Source organism: Argopecten irradians, chromosome 7, assembly GCF_041381155.1.
Source record: "Argopecten irradians isolate NY chromosome 7, Ai_NY, whole genome shotgun sequence".
Taxonomy (NCBI): Eukaryota; Metazoa; Mollusca; class Bivalvia; order Pectinida; family Pectinidae; genus Argopecten; species Argopecten irradians.
The window spans coordinates 37,545,691-37,570,698 of record NC_091140.1 but is presented as its reverse complement, the minus strand read 5'-3'; the positions used below and the strand labels follow the sequence as shown (position 1 = coordinate 37,570,698).

The window sequence follows — 25,008 nt, the reverse complement described above, 5'->3', positions numbered from 1 at the left end:
TCTTTATGTAATCCTCTTTAAACAAATAAACAATACATTAAGTCATATTAGCCTAATTGATCCTTAATGACTCCTTGGGGACTAAGGAGCACGGTCAAAAAAGCCAAAGTGATATCATTCGAAAAATTATCACAGATTGAAGGGTCAAATTTACAAAACGATTATTCATTTTAAAAGTATGTGCAGGCTTTTAGTATTGTTATTTTATAAAAATATTAGCTCTGATGATTTTATCTTTAATGGTGCTATCGAAATGCCCAATTTAGTCCTGGATGGTATTAAGATGCTGAAGAAAGTATCCACACATATTGCTGAACGTTAAGACTCTTTGGCCGCATGTGAAATAGTTGATCAATGTTTGTAACCGATTCTTTTTTAAATGGATTCTCTTTTAAAGTCAGACTATACGTAACTATAAATAAAAAGTCAAGTTAGATTCGACCCCAATATTGTTAGTAATTGTAGTTTTTGTTGAAATAAAGTTTTATCTAAGAATATCAATAAGGATTTCTTAAGAACTTTGGTGCAGTAGCTGTTGAAAGTCGATACTTGTAAACATGTTTTCATTTGAAACTGGTCACCATAGAAGTTACGATTATTGCCGAAAGGAAGTAGGAAAGGTCATGACCCGTTCTCGGAAGACTTCGGACAGACGTTATGTTTTTTGTTTTTTTTAGCACTCAGAGATGAGACATCAGACATGTAAGACGTTTTCAGTGTCAGCATCGTATTTGTCCAAACCCAAACACAGACGTTATGTAGTTACGGTAGTCACATGACATTTTCGGCAACAACGTTACAATGTCGGCTAACTTCGGCTTGTTTGACTAAACGGGAGCCACCTAGCGATGTTTAATATTTATTTGATTTTTTTTATCAAAAATTTCCGAATCAATATCGCCGATCTTGAATTCGATTTAGTCCTGTCTTTGCATGATTTACAACAGGATTGTTTTTCAAATTCTTCTAAATCATGACAAAATAGACATATACGGATATTGGGACTTTAAAATGATATTTTTATACCTATTTATGAAACATTCATCTAGAATATATTACTTTTCTTCACATTTAACATAATATACTTGAAATGTTTAATATACTCAATTGATTTATCAAGCACGCATCTACACTACATGTATATTAAATTTTCTTTAACTTTTCAGATAATAAATGTTTGTTGTTTACTTTAGAAATTCCAGCATGGCTTCTTCAGAACATCTATTTGTTGCCGCGATTGACTTCGGAACCACGTGCTCGGGGTACGCATTCTCTTCCCTAAATGACTATAAGCGAGACCCATTGAAAGTTTCCGCCAACACCTGGACAGCGGAGCAGCGACACTAATGTCCTTGAAGACATCCACGTGGGTTCTCTTTAAGCCCGACGGAACATTCCACTCCTTTGGATATGAGGCTGAAGATAAGTATTCTGATCTGGCTCTAGATGAGGAACAGAATGGATGGCGTTACTTCCGACGGTTTAAGATGCAACTTTATGAACACAAAGTGATGTGTTCTCCTCTAGAAACCTCGTTTTTATAATACATTTTTTACATATAAAACAATATGTTTATTATATCATTATCTTTATAATTTCTTTCTTTTACAAAATCACTTTTTATTGCTTAAGTATGTACTATATTCCTATATACGTTTACATTCTTTGACAGCAGTAAAGATAACTTATACATATAGACAAAGGAATGTCGATATACCACGACAAAAATCGCAATAACAAGTAACATAATAAGTTTCATTTTATATATATGCAATCAATTATTTCCAACATGAACAGTATTGATTAATTAATTTCCTAAGAATACATTAAAAGACAAAAATTAATAAATAAATACATAAATAAAAAAATGTACTTGTTCAGGTATTAATCAATTTGATACGAAAAATAGCATTATATATTTTTAAAGATTTGACAAAATCCAAGTAGAATATATTATCTGGTAGCTGAAAAAAATAATATTGTGGCTTAAATGTGTTTTAGAAAATAATGGTGTCATCTTTATATGACAAGTCTACCAATTGTGAACTTGACGTCTTGTGAGCGGTGCGGTAAATATTAAGAATGATTTCAATTTTAACGAATTTTATTTCAAAACATTGTTTGAAAAAATAGGAGAATAACCGTTATGTTAATTTTTGGCAAAATAATCAATAAAAGCATGTATATAATGCATATAATATAAATGCATAACAATTGAAAACATACAAAAAGTGTAGAATATTGTGTCAGAGTAATTTTCTGAGGCAGTGCTCCACAAGGACACATTTACACCATTTCGTATCCGGCCGAAAGGTATAGTAGGCCGGGTACCTATATTCGTTCTAATTACCTGGGTGCAACTCGGACTTTGGTATTAAACACATAATATGCAAATATAATATAAAAAGGCAAGTATTTAGTAACAAGTGCCAGGTAATACATTCGTTTCACATATAAAGGTTTATTATTTAATATATATCGTTTATAATTTGTTTTAAATATTTAATTACTATTCAGTGCTTAAACCGAAGCTTTAAGATAGAAGACGACCAGGGCCAGTCAATGCAGGCGATCAATGTGTTTACAGCAGTAATAAAGTAGCTCAAGGGCCATATGATGACGACATGCAATAAACAGATGACAGGTATAAAGACCTCGGATATCCTCTTGGTCCTCACTGTCCCGGCAATCTGGTCTGACGCCTCAAAACAGTTTATGCGGGAGGCTGCTGTGGCGTTAAGGTTTTATACGAGTAATTTATGCTTCGGAAGTTTAAAAACTCCCCTTTTGGCGTTGCTTCAACGTTATCAAACTCATACTATCTACAGTATAATGTATACAGTGACCTAAATCATGTCCAGCAAAATCCCCTCAAAATAGAAATATGAAATCAGGTTTTTTTTTCGAAGGCCGGTATTAAAGGGGATCATCTAAAATAGCTCTGGAACCGGAAGCTGCATCTCTTAACTGCAAATACCTTCTTCAGGAACGGAAAGGAGAGGGTGGAATGAAGGCATTTAATTCTGGGTCAAAGTACGTTGTGTTAGACGCTGGAGTAGGTAAGGTGCGAATGCCTTTAACTTAGTGTCACCATACATTATTTTAAATCATTCACTACTTTCCATCCACCTTCCGTATAATGCCGGCTAGCTAGAGACTCAGTAAATGTCTGTCATACTTTAATTTTTAATTATTTGATGACATACAGAGGGTAAATTGGTGTTTGAAGCCTGTATGAGAGCATCAAATGAGCGGCAGATCAAATGTTTATTTTGATTATTGATTTGGACATTATTTTAACACTGAGAGAAGCATTGGTAATTGTGTTCAAAACCAAGATAACAGTGGCTGTAAATTTGGATGTATGATTACGCTTCTAAAATTGTTGCTACATGTATTAAATACTTCAATTTCTAGGAAGGACTATATACATTAATGTCCATGAGGTACAGCGGGATGGGTCTCTGAAGGAAATCCGAAAGGCCAATGGTGGAGACTGGGGAGGTACCAAGGTAGACCACGCCTTCCAACTTCTCCTATCAGGAATAATTGATAATGGCGCATTTTACAGATTTATGGAAAACAACATAGCAGACATGATCGAGTTTTTCCGCGATTTCGAAGAGAAAAACGAACAATAAAGCCCGATGCACGTTCTGATGAAAACACTACATTCAAGGTTCCAACAACCATGAATGATGTTTGTAGATATGAGAATAGACAGGACAATGCAACCATTGTAAAATCGAAATCAAATCTCAATCGGACCATGGCTCTTGTTGGTGATAAGCTGCGGATGAACGGCGATAGAGCAAAAGAACTCTTTAAGGACCCGGCACGGCACATCGTAGACCATTTGAAGAAGCTTTTGAGAGAGCCTTCTGCGAGAGGAGTGACAAGTATTCTGATAGTTGGAGGGTTTTCGGAGTCCCTCGTCCTTCAGAATGAAATTAAAAGAAACTTCCCAAGGCTCCGAATGATTGTTCCACAAGACGCCGGACTTGCAGTTCTGAAAGGCGCTGTTATCTTCGGACACAAACCAAGGGCCATCAAGTCACGGGTTTGTAAATACACATACGGTGTAAATGTGTCAAATCCGTTTAAAAATGGATTCCATGACATTTCCAAGCGTGTTGTGAAGTCAGATGGAAGGGTGTATTGTTCAAACATATTCAGTGTTCATGTACGAATAGGAGATTCTATTGATATCGGAAAACCGCAAGTAGTGCGATCTTACAGTGCGACAGAACATGATCAAACTTCAGGAACATTCCGTGTATATGCGTCTACAGAAAAGGAACCTATGTACGTGACGGACCCTTCATGTACCAAAAAAGGACAACTTACGGTCGCCATGCCCGACACGTCTAAAGGACTTGATAGGTCCTTTACAGCACAGATGACCTTCAGTAACACTGAACTCGAGAGGTGAAAGCCACCAGCGAAAATACTGGAGAGAAAGTAACCGCGGGGTTCGACTTTTTGTAATATGTGCAAATAACAGACATACAATGTTTATATGGTGATTAGAATAGCAGCGGATCTTCAACGTGTCGAAAGATTAATTCTTTTCGATGAGTCTGAGAAATGGAAACAATAAATCGAGTTTGAAAACATAAACAACCCTATGAGATCACTCGAACTGTCTATTGGCTTGCATGACTTTTTCAGTGTAGAAGAATAAAAGATCATTTTCGCAATTAGGAGCAATTTAGTGATTACACATAAACATCGTGGTATATTGTACATCGATTCGTCTACACACAAGGCGGGTCATTCTGACCGGTTACTTTTCAAAAATTATGGGGGAACAATTGGTATATACAAAGCCTTGAGGTAAATCCTGTAAATCGCTACTTGTTCTAGAGTTCTCCATAGATTATAACCAAAATTGGCCACAAACATCCGTGGGAGAAGGGGAACAGAACTTGTATAAATTTTGGCTCTGACCCCCCGGGGGAAGGAGGGGCGGGCCCAATAGGGGAAATAGAGGTAAATCCTATCAATCGCTACTTGTCCTAGAGTTCTGCATGGATTGTAACCAAATTTGGCCACAATCATCCTTGGGAGAAGCGGAACAGAACTTGTATAAATTTTGGCTCTGACCACTCGGGGGCAGGAGGGGCGGGGCCCAATAGGGAAATTTGAGGTAAATCCTGTAAATTGCTACTTGTCCTAGAGTTCTGCATGGGTTGTAACCAAATTTGGCCACAAACATCCTTGGGATAAGGGGAACAGAATTTATATAAATTTTGGCTCTGACCTCCTGGAGGCAGGAGGGGCGGGGTCCAATAGGGAAAATAAAGGTAAATCATGTAAATCGTTACTTGTCCTAGAGTTCTGCATGGATTTTAACCATATTTGGCCACAAACATCCTTGGGAGAAAGGTACCAGAACTTGTATAAATTTAGCTCTGACCCCGCAGGGGCAGGAGGGGCGGGGCCCAATAGGGGAATTCGAGGTAAATCCTATAAATTACTCCTTGTCCTAGAGTTCTGCAAGAATTGTGACCAAATTTGGCCACAAACACCCTTGGGGGAAGGGTTACAGAACTTGTATAAATTTTGGCTCTGATCTCCTGGGGGCAGGAGGGGCGGGACCCAATAGGGAATTAGAGGTAAATAAATTAATCTTTATCCAGAACATTACTTGGCATTGCAAACCAGGTGAACGATACAGGTCCTCTGGGCCTCTTGTTATTTATTACAACCCCCTGTGGTCTGATTACGTGTACCTATATATAACTTTTTAGCTCACCTGGCCCGAAGGGCCGGTAAGCTTATGTCATGGCGCGGCGTCCGTCGTCCGTCCGTCAACATTTCCTTTAAATCGCTACTAGTCATAGAGTTCTGCATGGATTGTAACTAAATTTGGCCACAAACATCCGTGGGGGAAAGTGAACAGAACTTGCATAAATTTTGGCTCTGACCCCCTGGGGGGCAGGAGTGGCGGGGCCAAATAGGAGAAATAAAGGTAAAAACTATAAATCGGTACTTGTCCTAGAGTTCTGCATGGATTGTAAACAAATTTGGCCACAATCATCCTTGGGAGAAGGGGAACAGAACTTGCATAAATTTTGGCTCTGACCCCCTGGGGGGCAGGAGTGGCGGGGCCAAATAGGAGAAATAAAGGTAAAAACTATAAATCGGTACTTGTCCTAGAGTTCTGCATGGATTGTAAACAAATTTGGCCACAATCATCCTTGGGAGAAGGGGAACAGAACTTGTATAAATTTTGGCTCTGACCCCCTGGGGGGCAGGAGGGGCGGGGCCCAATAGTGGAAATATAGGTAAATCCTATAAATCGCTACTTGTCATTATGATTAACTGTCTTGTAAAATACATATGTAACACACAAAATGATATCTGGAATATTTTATTGTTTGAATATATAAGTAAATACAGTGGACCATTGATCCATATTGCGGTATGTTCGGACTGCCTAATTCCATCAATTTGACCAATAAGCAAATCCTTTCCGTGGTATTTCAATTCGGATTGTGAGTTTTCCGGTTTATCGAATTCTGGATTATCGAGATTCCACTGTATTTTCTTCAGATTATTTTTGATATTTTAATCATGGGTTTAGTTTTTATTCAAAGAACAATTCAATATTCGAATCATAAAGACAGTTTTTTTCAGGATTTCTTGTATGATGTGTAAGATATACTTTGAAAACATTGATAATATAAGAATGCGGGTCTAAATTTCATACAGTCATGTTTTCATGATTAAATGTATTGATAACAATTACATATTAATGTCCTTTGTTCTGTTTTACTTGTAGGACATACATTCGACAGATACAATTTATCACATAACTACAACATCGTACATTTCGAAGAATCTTACGTCAAAATGTATTGCGTGAATCCAGCGGAGGCCGCCATTTTGTCCCGCCGTCCTCGAAATCCTGATGTCACGTCATGTTTCCTGACGTCATTTTATTGTTTTGTCTTGACGTCACAATGCATTTTCAGCCAATGAAAATTGCTCCAGGTTATATCACACTAGTGACACACGAAAAAATATTACAAGGGCGAAATCACGGAATATAAAGAGAATTTTGTGATAAATTACTTTCACAACTTGCCTTCCTGGTTTAACCGTGTGTAGTTGTTATACTGCATTGTAGACGTATATAACATGACTTTGGGCAGTACTACCAATGGTGGATAATGCATTAAAAGCTCATTTTGAGTATGAAAATTACGACACATATAACTTTAATGAAAACTGAATTTGTAGTCAATATCATGGAATATTTTAAAAATAATGATGTGTATCCCCATGCATTAAGATGGCATACGGTATAATGCTCATTGTCACAGATAAAATTTTATTTTAGTTAGTGACGTCTGGATAGCACCAACATTTGTGTTGTTGAATATATTCTTTCATTTGCATTTACTCCTGACCATTTCTTATGTCTCTACTAGCCTAAACTTAAAATACCGTTAAACATTTTAATTTATCAACATTTTAAATCAGGAATTAATATATAGCTTTAACTGCTACCTTTCTGTTTCTAATTATATGAAATCAAACCAGGCACGATAAAAACGATTGTAATTAAATATAATTTACATAGTCTTCATTATTATAAAAATACGTTCGGATGTATTAATTACAACCACTCTAATAATGAAATATCTTCAACCAACTGATTACCGATAACCTCACGTAATCATTTTCCCACGATTACAACTCCTGCTCTGTGTTCCAAATCGTCAGTGGGATGTTTCGTTTAGGCTTGTATCCCCTAGAACAAGATGTTAAAGTATATAAAAGCGGCAGAGCAGAATAGTGTTTACTTTATTGATTATTTCAAACTCAAATCTAAAAGCCAGACACCATGATAGATTTGAAGTTCTAAGCAGTGGAGTTAATAAGCGTCCATGTATTCTAACAATTGACTATTTTCATTTCTAAGTGATGTAATCGTCCTTACTTGACCCTGGCTGTTAATAGGACGTTAATTAATCAAACAAACGACCTGTTTTGTTATTACGTAAGGAACATCTGACAAAAACGGTACTTCCGGTTTATACCGGACTCATTTTTCACCGATGTCAACATGTCTATGATGTAAATATTGGCGTGACACCTCGAAACCCACAGTTGCCACCGTAGGTCCGTTTTGTTTAGTCATCCACCGAGTCCCATCGTCGGTTTCCCACGTTAATCAGCCTACGGATCGTAGTGGAGTTTAGACACTGGGTTTCCGAGGGTGCTGAGACCTGATACATTCTTAAACTATCTGTTAATAGGACGATAAAGAAAATTTCTTACGAACATCATATAGGTGAGTTAGCTTAGTCAATCAATCGTTTATGATGATTACAAGTGAGGTATCTTAGCCAGCCAATCGTCTATGATTATTACAAGTGAGTTAGCTTAGCCAACCATCATCTATGTTTATTAATGTTATTCTTACATACGTCTCTTTAAAGCCAATCATATGCATTCACGGCCCCGGTGGCAGTGTGATATTATACATTTATTGCCCTGGCGGTAGGGAGACATAACGCTTTGTTTAGCCAAGGCATGAGATATTTCCCGAGGGCGTAGCCGCGGGTAAACTAAGCGTCATGTCTCCCTACTGTCAGGGCAATACATTGTTTATTATACCGAAAAACCTAGCGCCAGAATACAAGTCTAACGTAATGGCTAGAATTTAAGTTGTTTGCTCAAACACTGTTAGGCTACCGTATCTTTCAGCCCAAATCAACTCCATTTAGCATGTTATATCATATAAACATTACATCGAGTTTAATTGTGTTATCTGTATCGTTATCATAAGAATATTACTAATTTCCTCGGTCAAAGGCAGACGGAAGCGTCGTCTGCCATCAATTTTGTTTGTTATCGGAATACCTCGGAGAGTTCCGTTATACGAACGACAAATCTTGCTAAACGAACGAGGGGCTCCGCATGGGGAGAAACATGATTTTTGAACTTGACGTTCAGCGGGATACACGATGTTTTGTCGCCCTCACACGTGACGTCTCTCGACCAATCACCGCCTGTGACTCATCGGTGAGTTAAAATAATAATATTTATTTACCCAAAGATGTAATATTTCCCGAGGGCTTGCCTCTTTCTTATAATAATATTATTACTATATCTCATGTTTATAACCATCCTCGATACTCCAGGGTTTCCGATCACTTTCTATCTCTATATCCCTACTCTATATCATAGTAAAACTGGAGGCAACAGAACAGAACAGGTAATTCATTCCTTTGATGTACATCATAAGAGCCGTAGAACGGTACACTCTGGTCGACTGTGTGGCTTTGATGTTAGATGTCACTCTCTCTGTAGTCTTCAAATGAAATCTTTGCTGGCCTCTGATTGGTCAAATGTTTTTCGCTGAGCTGCCTCCAGTTTTACTATGAGATAGTCCAGGGGGGTAGAGATCGTAAGTGATCGGAAGCCCTGGAGTATCGAGGATGGTTTATAACAGTTTCTGTGATTAGTTGAAATACATCACATGACCGGGAAATAAAACATCGTATTTCCATTGGGGGGAATAAACATCGCCCTGGTGCGCGACTTCACATGAAGTCATCTCCCCTTCCGATTGTACAACAATGACGGACGAAGCGTAAAACGACGATTTTTAATCACTGCGATTTTAAGTAATAATTATCCCCAGGGTAGCGAATCGCAATTTTTCGGTATGATAAATAATTTAATATCCCCGATGGCAGTGTAATAGGAAGGTTTATTTATGCCCTATATCTAGATACTTACGTTGTTGTAATACCAGCCCATTTCAGCATCCTCTCAGAAGCTTTATCTTCCTTGTAGGCGTAATAGATAACTTCCTTGATTCCAGACTGAATGATGAGCTTTGTGCAACCGTAACAAGGATAGTGTGTTGTGTACATTGTACAGCCTTGGATATCGACAGACATCTTGTTCATGATGGCATTCATTTCTGCATGGCATACTGAAATAAAGATAAAAAAAACCCATTTATTTCTGAAAGATGACATAAAAACTAAACTTCCTTATTTTCCTTTTGAAAATGCTTGTGTATATAAAACTCCTTTCCACGTAAAATGATATAAGACTCTTTCATATATGGATATGAAGGATAGGGATATTCTACCCGAGGGTCACTAAATGTAGTAAAACCCGAGGCTTGCCGAGGGTTTTGCAACATTTTATGATCCCAAGGGAAGAATATCCCTATCCTTCATATCCACTTATGAAAGAGTAATTTTCTTTCATACCTCGACGTTTTATTGCAATTTTACAGTTATAATATCCCGCCATTTCGACATAAACTCGAAGAAATCCACGGCTGAAAGTCAATTTTTCATTCAAGAAAAATTACGTGATATTTTCAACAAAAAATCCGTTGTTTGCATCTTTTATAGTAAAACCAGTCAAGTTTGTCAAAAAAAAATGTTAAAATTTTACCGAGGAACAGAAATTTTGATGACTCCGTGACGTCACGAGGCTTTATTGCATAGGTAGCTATGCAATACAGCCTCAGGCGACATGAGTGTATTGCCCTAGACCAGCCAGTATTACACCCGTAGGTATGAAAGAAAAGACTCTATGAGGCTATGAAGGAGGTGATATTTCACTCTTGGAGTGACTAAATTAGGTGACTCCGAGGGTGAGATATTTTTTTCTCTCATAGTTGACAGGGTTGTCCCGCGGTTGTCAAGGAAAAGATTAATAGAATCTTACATGGATATGTCAAGTGGACAGGGATATCTCAACCCGAGTGAAAGATTTTGGCTGTCAACCCAAGTCTTGCCGAGGGCTGACGGCCAAAATATTTCACGAGGGTTGAAATATCCATGTCCGCTTGACAGATCCATGTTGGATTCTTTTTCTCCTATACTTAATAGGAAAATCCGAAATTCGCGTTGTTTTCCAGCCTTTTCATCGCGCCATTATTACAGGAACGTCGTTATACGTCAAATTGGATGACGTGATCGAAAATGCACATGTAATGATGACGTCACGTTATTGTCTAGCGCGTGTGAGCTACCTTACACCTTCCTGTGTAAGATAGAGTTATGTTTCCCTAGCGACCCGGGGATATCCCTTTGAAGTATAGGAGAAAACACTATCATACACAGGGGGATTTAAGATAATCGACACGCTCTAGACAATTACGTGACGTCATCAATACATGCGGCGTAACCGCGGTATGTTTCGTCGATGATATCACCAAGTTTGAAGCATAACAAAAAAAAATAAAAAAAAAATCAATCATGGATCTTTCAAGTAGACAGGGATATCTCAACCCACGTGAAAGATTTTGGCAATCCTCTGATTGACAAGCCAAAAACTTTCCCGGATTGAGATATCCTTGTCCAATTGACAGACCCATATAAGATTCTATTAAACCTCCGTTCCAAACATATGACAGATAATTACTCTCTCATAGCACATCATTTATGAGAAATATTAACGTTTTCTGCTCCAGGGTTCGCTCTTTGAGACCGCCATTTGTAATGACGTCATAATACAATAGTTCAATAATTATTGTGACTTTATAATAAGGTTTACTTATCGAGGAGCATGTGAAATACTACATACACTGGGAGTATTACCCTGGACATTTACAGAAAGATGTGAAATAAATATTGTTCCATTGAAAAGCTCTATTGACAATTTCAATTCATATATACATATGTACATTGGTTTACATGTACATTATTACATTATTACTAGAAATTTTGTTGATTATAAGTTCTACACAGGCAATATTTCTTCGCGTGAATTTGCACGTGATTTTTTTCACTTAAATTTCACGTGGATTTCAAGTGAAAAAGAAATTTTGCCCCGGTTTTCATGAAATTCACGTGAATTGCACGTGTATATCATCATACAAATGTTGTCGATTTTAAATACTATCGTACCATATAAATGTTGTTAAGTTGCTTAATAGTAACATATAAATATTGTTTACTTCTTTATATTACCATATAAATATTGTTTACTTGTTTATATTACCATATAAATATTGTTTACTTGCTTAATGGTTCCATATAAATGTTATTTATTTGTTATATATTACAATATAAATGTTGTTTATTTGTTATATATTACAATATAAATGTTGTTTATTTGTTATACATTACAATATATTTACAATTGCTAGGCTTGTTCACTATACGCAAGTACTAGCCAATTTTGTTTACCATAACTGCATGGTAACATTGAACTTTGAACTTGCGTATGAAAATGTTCTATGCAACGTAAAGGGGCTACTTTTTTTTAAAGAAACACATGGCTTTGTTTACATTTTGACGCAACATTACGTGTATATTGTTGTTTTTCATAGAAATTTGGAAAAATATGAACAATACATATATGTTTTATATTTATACATGATACAAACATTTTTTAAATTAACAATTGTATAAAGAAACGGGAAAAATATCCCGACCGGGGCGACGTGCAGTGCTTTCACTTTTGTTAAAAATGATGGATGTCAAATGTAAACATTACCTCTGTGTCTGTGTTCGTCCTACGATCAAGTCTTTGGGGTGGACGGGCGTGGGACCCTCTAACAGATGTCAGTTATAAACATATCCTCTTGTCTCTGTTCTTTGAGAATTTAATCGTGTGTATTATAAAACATGCACCGCTAGTTAGTAATCCACGTGTTGACAGTTACGCGTCAACACAGCTACATTGTATCCATCGAACACAAGTGAAGTTATTCAATCTATCGATGGCGATGGATCTAAGCGTAGATTATATAATCACATGGCTCCCAAGGATGTAATATCGTCAAGTCAGACGACAATCTCAAACACATTGAGCTACTTGAAAACCGGTTTTTGACAACTTCAGCAAACTCCAGTGTGTAAGCGTGCGTCAGCTTCGCCTCGCTGCACAACGGTCACCGAGTTCACACATGTGGCCGAGTACAAATACTTTATGTTATTACGCTATATATTAACTTTTAGCAAAATTGAATATATATTTAAAAATCTGATCTGATTAAATAAAATTATCTCATAAATTTACTTTGTTTGTCATGTTTATTTAACACTAAAATATTGAACTTTTTTGTCGTCGCGAATGAATAATTCTATTTTACGTGAAGCGTCATAATTCGCTGTTCAATTGAGTAAGCTCCTCCCACTTTTTACCGACTTTTATTGAATAATTACGTCACTTTCAAATGACAATTTTATTGCATAAAGTATAAATAAAAAGTCGTGTGAGTGTAAATATAGGGATTGGATTGCGCTTTTATGTTAACCATGCTTGTATGGAGCAATTCCTCTAAGAATATATTCAATATGGGGCGCGTTACATAAATAAATGTTGTTTATTTGTTATATATTACAATATAAATGTTGTTTATTTGTTATATATTACAATATAAATGTTGTTTATTTGTTATATATTACAATATAAATGTTGTTTATTTGTTATATATTACAATCTAAATGTTGTTTATTTGTTATATATTACAGTATAAATGTTGTTTATTTGTTATATATTACAATATAAATGTTGTTTATTTGTTATATAATACAATATAAATGTTGTTTATTTGTTATATATTACAATATAAATGTTGTTTATTTGTTATATATCACAATATAAATGTTATTCATTTTGTTATATATTACAATATAAATGTTGTTTATTTGTTATATATTACAATATAAATGTTATTTATTTGCTTTATATTACCATATAAATGTGTTTTTTTTTTTTTGCTTTATATTACCATATATATGTTGTTTATTTGCTATTTATTACCATATAGATGCTTGTTTTTCTATTTTCCTTCCTCGTCCTTTTCCTCGAGTTTTTCCCATGAAAATTTGTCATCAGAACAGCCATCAGGGAAACCATTGTATCCCAAACCAAATATTCTTTTTTTCGTTAACAATAAATGCTCCGACCTAAAACACCGATACCACAAAAATAATGTAAATAGACATTCTTGAGCGATCATTATGAACGTTTTGGGTAACCTCTCGTATGTTACACGTATGTTACACGTGCTGTGTATGTCCAATTACTATAGTACTGTACTTATAGATCCCTATAAGCAAGATATTTTGCTTAATTTCCTATTGAATTAAATCCATAGTAGTTTCATTTGTCTATATTTTTTTCTCTCATATTTACAGTGTAAGAGTAAAGCCCAGCTTTTTCATTTTTTTTTGTTTGGTAAAAAGATATATACAGCTTACCCTTAACAAAAGTTGGGATTGTCTCCCTATATTTACAATAGTAGATACAAAATATCAAAAACAAAATATTTCATACTCCGATCTGTTAACATTTACCCCCAAATGAATTAATTGGGGATTGAAAGGTACCATAGGGTCATATTTTATTTGCATCTAATTTAAAAAGGAGGACCAAAAAGACTTCACACAGCAACAATCCCAAAAGTAATGCAACATTGTCTCCCTTCCATTTTCAAAAAAGGTACACCTTTCTATTTCAAGTTATTTAGCCTTTATCAAGTTAACACTAGTATACAGAGTATTATGCAATACCTTAAACTGGAAATTATGAAGCTTAGTATTATCAGTAGTAAGTCTTGAAATAAGTTTTCCATGTCATCAACTATATTCAATTGTAAAACGTAGTTTCACTTTCCTTGACTAGTTGGTTTTGTTTTATATTTGACTAACAAATATCACAGAGAAGTTACCCACTAAGTGACAGCCGCATCTACAACGAGCCATGACAATCAAGAGGCATCTATACAAGCGAAGACAGGATTCCTTTTAATGCAGATTTCAGCCAAAGTTGTCAAAGTATTTTGTACTTTGTCATTATCCTTAATGTAGTCAATCATTTTATTTGAAGAAATCTCTGTTGGTACATTATTTTGCTATCTGAGAATTTGCTTCTAGTCCGTGGGTATGGCATTTATAATATAAGGCCATGCTATTCCAAAAAAGTAATATCAACATCATATTTTCGGTAAACCTTTCAAAAGACATAAATCTTTGATCTTCTAACAAATCGTTAACAAAGAAAATTCCTTTAACACACTAATGTCTATAAAAACTGACTTTCTACCTATTATACCAGATCGGTTGACAAATAATCATATCAGGGGTTGTGGGCACTTTATATTCTACAATAGTAGACCATATAAGTAAAATGTCTTTCCAAAAAGTATTCAAAACTTTTGAAAGTCCCTCTTTTGTCATCCTGGAAATACTATCTCCACCAAACAACTCTAACTTATCTAATACTAATGTTTTCCAAGGTGAGCAATATATAGGATTCATGAGCTTACTTATCCAGGAGCATTTCAATGCATGGCAAAATGACTCAACATGAGGGACTCGTAACCCCCTTTTCTATAATCACCATACATAACATTTGTTTATCAATTTTTCCTTTCCGTGTAAATTGAAGAAAGTTGACTGAATTTCTTTGAAAATATTTTCTTATGGATTTTGAAGTACAGTCAAAGTTTGTTTCAAATTTCTGTATCATAAAAATGCATATATGAAACTGGAACAATTGGCGAAAAACAATTGATTATACAAGTGAAAAACATAATTACAAACCGATTGGTACATTTTACAAAAAAAGTATAGGTGTTTGAATAAGATAGAACAAAAAAATTGTATGAATATCAACATTTTGTCCTGGAAATATGATTAATGACGTGCCTAGACAAGAATAACCATTACTAGTTGTATTTAGGTTATGCTTATTTGCAAACGGAAATAAACGGCAATTTTCCTTTCACTCCCCGAGACTTTATCTAAACCATAAAAATAGTGCCCTGAAGATTAATTTCTTATACAAATGACGATTAAAAGTGTATCAAGGTACTAGGCCTTTTGTGCTAAGGCCTCGATATTTGTTTAATACATACTTACCAAGACATGGCCTTTTAGTATAAAGAAGAAGCTTTAACGACCCAACACCTTTCCGAAACGGCTTTTAATTTTTAAAATGGGAATGTAAAACGAGATCGATAATTTTGTATAGTCGCAAAAGTTATTAACTTACCGTTAATACTACATCTATCATCACCTGCTGAACAATATAAAATGTTAATTTTCATAACGCGGGTTGTCTTTGTTTCCCACCGTCGTCCTAATTACCACGTGGTAGTTGACTATCGCTACGCCATGCGGCAAAACAGCGAAATGAATCTTTACAGTTCCCATATATTACGTAGGAAATGTTGCACATGTTTGTTTGTTGTTACCTCATCTTTGGCCATCGATATATGTTTTCTTATGTTATTAATGTTATTAAAGGTAGTTGGCCTTTAGTTATTATATGCATTGTCTTGTTGGAAGTTACCTGTGTTTTGGGGTCCTTGCTTCGCTGTGCCGACACAACAGTCATAGCCATAAAATACTCTTCCCAATTTATATAATTGATATCTATAATAGAAAAATTCACTTGGGAACCAAGAGAAGCATATAAATGGAATTTGAGAATAAGAAAGGCGGAAATAAAAGTGATGGTGCGTACTGAAGACGGACCATACAAATGCTGTTCGGACAGACAGACGGACATAAGAGCAGAACAGCATTAAAATATTGAAATAAGTTATTTATGCTATATGATAAATAGAATATAAATACGCAGGATATCTCATTTTATTTTCTATAGTCATCTTCAGATTTAATTGCTGTACTGACGTTATGTAGCGTAATTAAAAATTAAATATGCACAAAACTGTGATACGCTAACAAATTTTGATATAAGTATAAAGTTAGCAGAAAAACAGAAAATTATTAAAACTGTCAAGATCGCTTCATTTCTTATAGAGTTTATCATTATAATTGAATAAGCTATATACAGTGTATTTAACAAATATTTCAGTTAAATATTTCAAACAGAAAAGCTTAATTCATTAATACTAATCTAAAATTGATGGATATGGGGGCCAAAAAGGGCCACAACCATACAGTTTGTTATATAGCATTGAGATATAAGTACATTTTATACACAAGTTGCCAATATGGCTTACATACAGCCTCGTTATATGTGAAACAAGATGATTTGTTACAAGATCAGATGTATTTTGTCCCGAGATACCAACAGGCTTGAACGCTCGATAAAATGATAAACTGTCGCATGACCTTAAAACTTTGACTTAATATATCAAACTGTACCAGGAACGGAAAATTATATCTAGATGTTATGATGATGATGTCTAGATGATATTATCTTAAAACTAGTTTTATCTGTGCATACAGATTAAATCGTTTTGCACACGTAACTCGAAAACCTAGGTTGAGCTGACTGTCCTGATACAGCACGTGAATAAACATTTTTATTACATTTTCGCAGTTTTACGGTGAACATAAATATGATATACTTCACTAAAGTGAAAATATTTTTACTCCATTTCGACCAATCGGAATGCAGCATAGACAGCGAAAATATAATTTTGAGTGTTACCGCATTAGTTTGTGCGAAAAATGACATCATATTTTTGTGTAGCAATGGGCGTTATGCTCATAAAAAGTACGAAGTGATAATCATAAGGGCGAATACTCTTTAAAATAAAATGGCGGACTAAACTTTGGCAGAACTAGTAGTGATGGTCTTCGTAAATGAAAGCGAGAAAAATGTAATGAATAGAACATTTCGTGTTTCTTGATGAATACCAGTAATATTTCATCTTGTGAGGTGGAAACTTTGATATTTTCCACCTCAAAAGATAATATATAAGTTTATGCTTTGACATGATCCACTTTTACATGGAAGTATTATATTAATCTTTTTTTTTCTTTCAGAGAAAAATAATTCATATAGATACAACCACTTTTGGATACGCATCTGACTTCTTCGGGTTCAGTGGACCAATGACAATTTTCATATTACCTAATTTGTACGAACAATTTCCAGAGAGGTCATTTTACAACATTATAGGAGTCAGAAAGAGCAACGAAAGACGTCGATGTCACGGTCCTTTGGAACACGTAAGCTAGCAAACATTGAACCCTCCGGTACTAATCGGATCACCTCGTCACGTCTCAGAAACTAGATTTTGCAGAAGTGCGAGGTGCTCCGATTGCCTCGGATACCATGCATAAAGTGTCTAAACTCCACTACATTCTGTAAGCTGATTACAGTTACCTGTGCACTCCCGTGACATCTGTTTATTGTATGTTATTTTAAACAAGAGGCCCAGAGGGCCTGTATCGCTCACCTGTTGGTTTTTTTTAATAATTATCACAAAGACTCTTACAATTAGAAAAATTAGCAAAATTGACTCCAAAATTTGTTTAATTTTGAATCACAACCATATAATGATGCTATAGATACCATACAAATATGCTATCCAATACATAGATTCAGAGAGGAAGTAATTTATATGAAAATAGTACATCTAAGGCCCCGGGGGTCAGCCCCATCATTTGCAAAATTTTGAATCCCCACCCTATAATGATGCTACCATTGCATTATGAGCATAATCCAATGTTTAGTTGCAGAGAAGAAGTCGTTTATTATAAATAGCCAAATTGACCCCTTTTGACCACACCTCTCAGGCCCCCGGGGGTCAGCCCCATCATTTGTACAATTTTGAATCCCCACCCTATAAGGATGCTACCATTGCAGTATGGGTGCTATCCCATGCTTAGTTTCAGAGAAGAAGTCGTTTATATGGAAATAGCCGAATTGACTCCTTTTAACTCCGCCCCTCAGGCCCCCAGGGGTCAGCCCCATCATTTGTACAATTCTGAATCCCCACTCTATAAGGATGTTACCATTGTTTTATGAGTGCTATTCCATGCTTAGTTTTAGAGAAGAAGTCGTTTATATTGAAATAGCCAAATTGACCCCTTTTGGCCCCGCCCCTTAGGCCCCTCGGTTAGCCCCATCATTTGCACAATTTTCAGCTAGTAGCCTATGAGGATGCTACCAGTCAAACTTTGTTGAAATCCGACCTGCGGTTATGGAGAAGAAGTCGATTGTTGACGGATGGACGATATGGCATAAGCTCACCTTGGTCCTTCCGACCAGGTCAGCTAAAAATTGAAATTACATTTCCTTAGCTACTAAAAATCATATATGTATAAAGTGTTGTCTATTAAAAAGAAAACCATAATACTTTACTTAGAGCCTACCCGGACCCTCCTCCAAAAACCCCCACCAGACCCAGCAAAACGCAGCAAAACACCAGTTAAATTGTTCTACAGCCTGTGTATGTGAACGTGATATGCAAGGACATGGAGCTGTCTCAAGACTTCTGACTTTAAACATGTACATATATGTACCTTATATATGAATATAATTATTATACTATATCATAATTAAATGTACTTTAATTAAATAAATAATTAGACTATTACTGTAATTATTTTCAATTTAAGTTATGCAAATAAATTTTATAACATTATTGAATTTTACTATTACAGGAAAATGACACATTAGTAGTTGTGTCTACAAAGTTCATATACATTTGTATTATATACATGTATGGATAATTTACTACTAATAAAAGGGACACAACTCCTCTAGTCTTACCGGTATACATATAATAGACTGTATATACCAATGTTGTATTCTCAAATTGGATATGTAATTGTTGAACTCTAAATTTATTATACTTTTTATTCATATACAAATATGGAAATTCACTATGTGAGCTATAGCCCACTCATCTGGAAAAAAAATATGATAATATATTAATATTATATTGTAACTCACTATCCGGACCGAGTTAAATATCCCTTTTCTTTTAGCTTAATCAATACTCTGACTCAATTAAATGTTTGAATTTAACGTTACTATCTAATGCGACAACCTAAGCTTTTATCTGATGTTGATCATCCGAAACAACTCCATTCTCAATCCGCCTCTTTACATTATGTACATGGAAGTTTTTCATGCAAAGGTAACACAAATGTATATATTATTAATATTGTATATAATAATATGTCTAAACATTTATCTTGGTGTAGCTATATTATCAATTAATGAATGCCTATCGGAACCCCACCGAAATTATGTGGAAGTAGTTGTGGTCACTGATAGTCACCTCATACTGTTTTTTGAGAAATCTCACCATTTTGACAATGGATAGAATCTACATGTATACAGTCAATACGATTGACTTGCATGGTGCATTTGCCAATGGCTTTACTTCCACTGTAGGAATTAAATCAGAACACATATATAGTTTTCAATTATGTATTATTCATTTCCTCTCTTTATCCGACGATACTGAAAGATACACAATTTTCTTCTCCATATTCTTCTCAAATAATCATTTCTCACTTATTGCTATCTTGTCAATTAAAACCATGTGTATGGATGTAGAAAAAAATCCAGGTCCTTTACGCAGTCTTGATATAGCATGCCTCAACATCCGATCAGTACGTAAAAAGCTTGATGTTATTGAAGCAGAACTTAATAATAAAGATATCATTTGCTTAACTGAAAGCCATTTAAATGATACAGTAATTGATTCTGATTTATGCCTTGAACATTTTTCTTCAAAACTTCTTAGAAAGGACCGACACCTGCGACCCGGGGGTGGCATTTTAAGATATCATAAGGAAAATGTCATTGTAAAGAGAAGGGATGATTTTGAGACAAATGATTTAGAAGTATTGTGGACTGAAATTGTATTTGGAAACAGTAAAGTAATTTTAGGTTGTATATATAGACCTCCAGATAGTAATATTGACTACTGGAATAAACTTGATACCATGCTTGATCATGTTACTGATGACTCGAAACACACAAATGCTGATATTATTTTATCACTGGTGATATCAATGTAAATATGCTCACCATACAGCCTAATTCCACTTTTAGTAGACTCCTCAGCAAATATAACATGACAAACTTTGTAAATAATTTTACAAGAGTAACACCTGATTCCTCTACCTCAATTGACATTGTTCTAACAAATAACAATACCATTGTTAAAAATACACATATAACACCTCCGATATGCAGTGATCATTCTGTTATTAATTTCAGTTTTTGTCATTCTGTTTTTAAACAACATACATATGCTAAAAACATTTATCTCTATAATGAAGCGGATGTTGTCAAGATGAATCAAATGATAAATAATATTGACTGGGTAAGTATTGGTGAACACCATGATGCAGATAGTTTCAATTCCATACTTAGTGATTCTATAAATAGGGTTATGAATGAATGTATACCTCAAAAGAAAATAACTAACTGTAAGACCTAATGACAAGCCATGGATGACAGGTGAGATTAGACTAAAAATTAGACAGAGAAATAGAGTTCATAAAAAAGCAGTTCAAACTAATAATCCAGCTCATTGGGAAAATTTTAGAAATCTTAGAAATGAAACCATAACTTTGATTCGTAATGCAAAATCTGTATATTTGGATAATTTAGAAAAATCTTTAAATGATATAAATACTTCTTTGTTTAAATGGTGGAAAACCGCAAAAACTCTACTTAAGTTCAATAATAAACACGCTATTATTCCACCATTAAATTATAATAATTCTTTCTTGTTCCATCCTATAGATAAAGCCGAAGGTCTTGTTGACTATTTTACATCAATATCAACTTCTTCTGATAATATTGATCCTTTGCCTGCTGTCCCAGAATCTCCTAACATACTTGATAATATTTTAATTCAGGAACAGGAAGTCAGAGATCAATTAATTATAATAAATGGAAATAAACCTGCTGGCTCTGATGGCATAATACCTAAGGTCCTGAAACTTCTTTAATCATCAATTGTTACACCCTTAACTATTTTATTCAACAAAACATTATCAACTAGCTTTGTTCCTTCGTCTTGGAAACTTTCTAATATAAATGCTATTTATAAAGGCAAAGGTAGTGATAATGACATTTCAAATTACCGACCAATTTCAATTACATCTTGTCTTAGTAAAATATTAGAAAAGATTATCTTCAAACATTTATACAATCATCTTGTTGAACATGAAATGTTATCAAAATTCCAATCAGGATTTATTCGAGGAGACTCAGTTATTTATCAATTACTCTCAATGTATGACACATTTATAAAAAAATTAGATGAAGGGCTAGAAACTAGATCTATTTGTGATATTAGCAAAGCCTTTGATCGGGTTTGGCACCCCGGATTACTTTATAAGCTTGAAATGTATGGTGTTAAAGGTAATGTCTTAAATTGGTTTAAAAGTTATCTAGATAATCGTCAACACAGAGTTATAACTGAAGGTTTCTCCTCTTCATATCGTCAGGTAAGTGCGGGTGTCCCCCAGGGCTCAGTTCTCGGTCCTTTTCTTTTTCTAATCTATATAAATGACATAACTGATTGTATAACAAATGATAAAAGACTATTTGCAGATGATACCTCTCTTTTTAAGGTCACAGACATTTCTCCTTTAGATACAGCAAAAAGTGTATCTGAGGACCTTGAAAATATAGATAAATGGTCTAAAAAATGGGATATTAAATTCAACCCAGATAAAACAGAATCGCTTACTTTCAGTCGCAAAAGAAATATTATATGTCCAGATGTCTTATTCCAAAATGAGGTTATCAAAAATGTCAAAAACCACAAACATCTAGGCTTATTTCTTTCTGAGGATGGTAAATGGCACCACCATATTCACTACATTTACAAAAAAGCTTGTAATCGTATAAACCTTTTAAAAACTGTTAAATATAAATTGAGTCGAAAATCTTTAACTAATATATATGTTTCATATATTAGACCAATATTAGAATATGGTGATATCTTGTTTGATAATTGTACACAACAGGAAGCATTACTTCTTGAATCTATCCAAATAGAGGCTGCCCGAATTATCACTGGACTGCGTAAGGGAACATCTCATTATAAACTTTACTCAGAACTTGGCTGGGATACACTTGCCACAAGGCGCAAAAAACATAGACTTGTCCTTCTTTATAAAATTTTATCAGGAACTGCTCCCTCCTATCTAAACGAATTAATTGAACAATACTTTAATAATGAAAACCCATATTTGTTAAGAAATGAAAGATTATTTGCAATTCCTTTTAGTAGATCTACCATTTATGCTAATAGTTTTATTCCAAAAACTCTGAAAGATTATAATGAACTTGCACTTAGATTTGATTTAACCAATATCACCTCTATTAACCAATTTAAAAAACTTCTAAACCAGAATATTAGTGATATTACACCCACAGATAATGCTAAGAACAAAACTTTTTTAAATTTAGGCAAAAGGAAAGATGATATTCTGATATGTCAATTACGGAACTGCTGTAGTAATTTAAACTTTGATCTTTATAATGATCACTTAGCAGAATCACCATTGTGCGAGTGTGGTAATGCATATGAAACCACTGAACATTACTTCTTCTCCTGTAGTAATTACAATGAACAGCGCAGAACTCTCCAAAATAAGTTAATAAATTTTACTCATAACCATTTTGACCTTCAAATACTTTTGTCTGGCTGTAATGATTGTAATAATGAAACAAACTTGAATATCTTTCAGTGTACAATAGATTTTGTAAGGGCTACTAATAGATTTCATAACATATAACCACCATCATAATAACTTCTAATTATATGATTCATCAATAACTTTGAAGAATTGATTAACTAATCGTGGTTAAAGATACCATACCTTAAAGTTATATGTGACGTAACTGGGCGAAAATTTTGACATGCTATTTTTTCGTTGTTAATCTATTAAAAACCATAAGGTTTGATGAATAAAACTTTAAAAATCATTCAAATGGCTTCAGATGACTTATAAACGTTAGTAATAACACAGAAATTTTGTACTGAAAAATTGTTGTTTTATGACTTAAATATGTTTACATGGAAACATACCTGCAGAAATCACTTTACAATTACTGATAACATTGTAAAAATGTGTAATGAAATTGTAGACCACAATTTGGCTTCATGGTCTGCTCTTACTTGTACATGTAAAATTAAAACCTATGCATTGAAAGTACTGTAATTTTCAAAAAGTTGGTAATTTTTGGTGATGAATAACATATTAAAAGCTCATCTTGATTCGTGAGTATGAAAAATACGGCACATATAACTTTAATTAATAAAATTAATTAGTTTTCTGAAAAACACATCTATAATAGCATCTGTTCCGATGGGCATTTATCATTTATCATTTATTAGTTGTAAATTTTAGGTATTATTATATAAATTGTCATACTTTTTAAAATATATGATTAATACATTTATCTTAGCTACATATCTGTTTAGGTAATTGTTAAAATTAATGCATGTGTCATGACAAGTATAAATTTAGACCAAACTTTATCTCAATATTCTGCAACATTTTATCTTTGAAGTCATATACATGAATACAGCAGCCATGGTAGAATTTCTGAATCCCATTGGTGGATGACCATCGGCTTGTTAGCCACATGGACTTTCTGGTCTGTATCTGGTGGGTGAAGGTAATTTCCTCATGGCTGCTGCATTCTCATTTCTTTATTATTATACATTTTGAAAAACAAAATTACTATCTATAATCTCATTAATAATATATGATATATTGTCATGACCTATGAAACATATACTTTCAAATGTTTTCAAATACTCTTTCGTGTCATTTGTATATATATACATTTTGTTACCAGGGAGAGAACTTACATAGGCACTGCCTGTTGTTCGATCCTATTTCAACTTGTTTGTTTGAAATAAACTTTTTGTTGAAATGTAAAACCATAATACCTTGGTAAAGCTGGATGTCTTAGTGCTAATGCGATTGTAGTGGGTCAATATAGAGGCTATATATTGAACTCTACGTGACCCTCTATTAGCCAATGAGAATATGGGAAATCAGATTATATCTAATATTGTAGAATATACCTTAGGGTCAGCAGCATATTGTACACTGTCTTTTAAGGACTATATGGTTTTATGGCTGAACCACATGGTCAATTCAGACGTTATATATCAAAAGGTTGAATTCAATATTAAATAAAAAGTTATTTTGTTTTACGACTGCGAAGCGAATTGTTTTAAACTTCAGAAAACAAATTCGTTGGTCAACATGACCTACTACAGCGCAATTTGAAATACATATACTTCTGAGC

At 34.4% G+C, this 25,008-nt stretch overlaps 1 protein-coding gene and 1 pseudogene across 8 annotated transcripts in view; one reads left to right on the top strand and one right to left on the bottom strand.

The window, feature by feature from the left end:
• Nucleotides 1-25,008, bottom strand: part of LOC138328326 (deoxycytidylate deaminase-like) — a 90,500-nt gene that overhangs the window by 13,144 nt on the left and 52,348 nt on the right. For 5 of the 8 annotated variants that reach the window (XM_069275081.1, XM_069275080.1, XM_069275082.1 and 2 more), the window contains exon 4: nt 9,760-9,958. In XM_069275081.1, the coding sequence (XP_069131182.1) occupies nt 9,760-9,958 (199 nt within the window). Of the gene's footprint in view, nt 1-3,283; nt 7,763-8,241; nt 8,261-9,759; nt 9,959-25,008 lie in introns of those variants that run through there. The other 3 variants (XM_069275087.1, XM_069275086.1, XM_069275089.1) reach the window with 3 other exon arrangements.
• LOC138326757 (heat shock 70 kDa protein 12B-like) lies at nt 474-4,432 on the top strand (annotated as a pseudogene).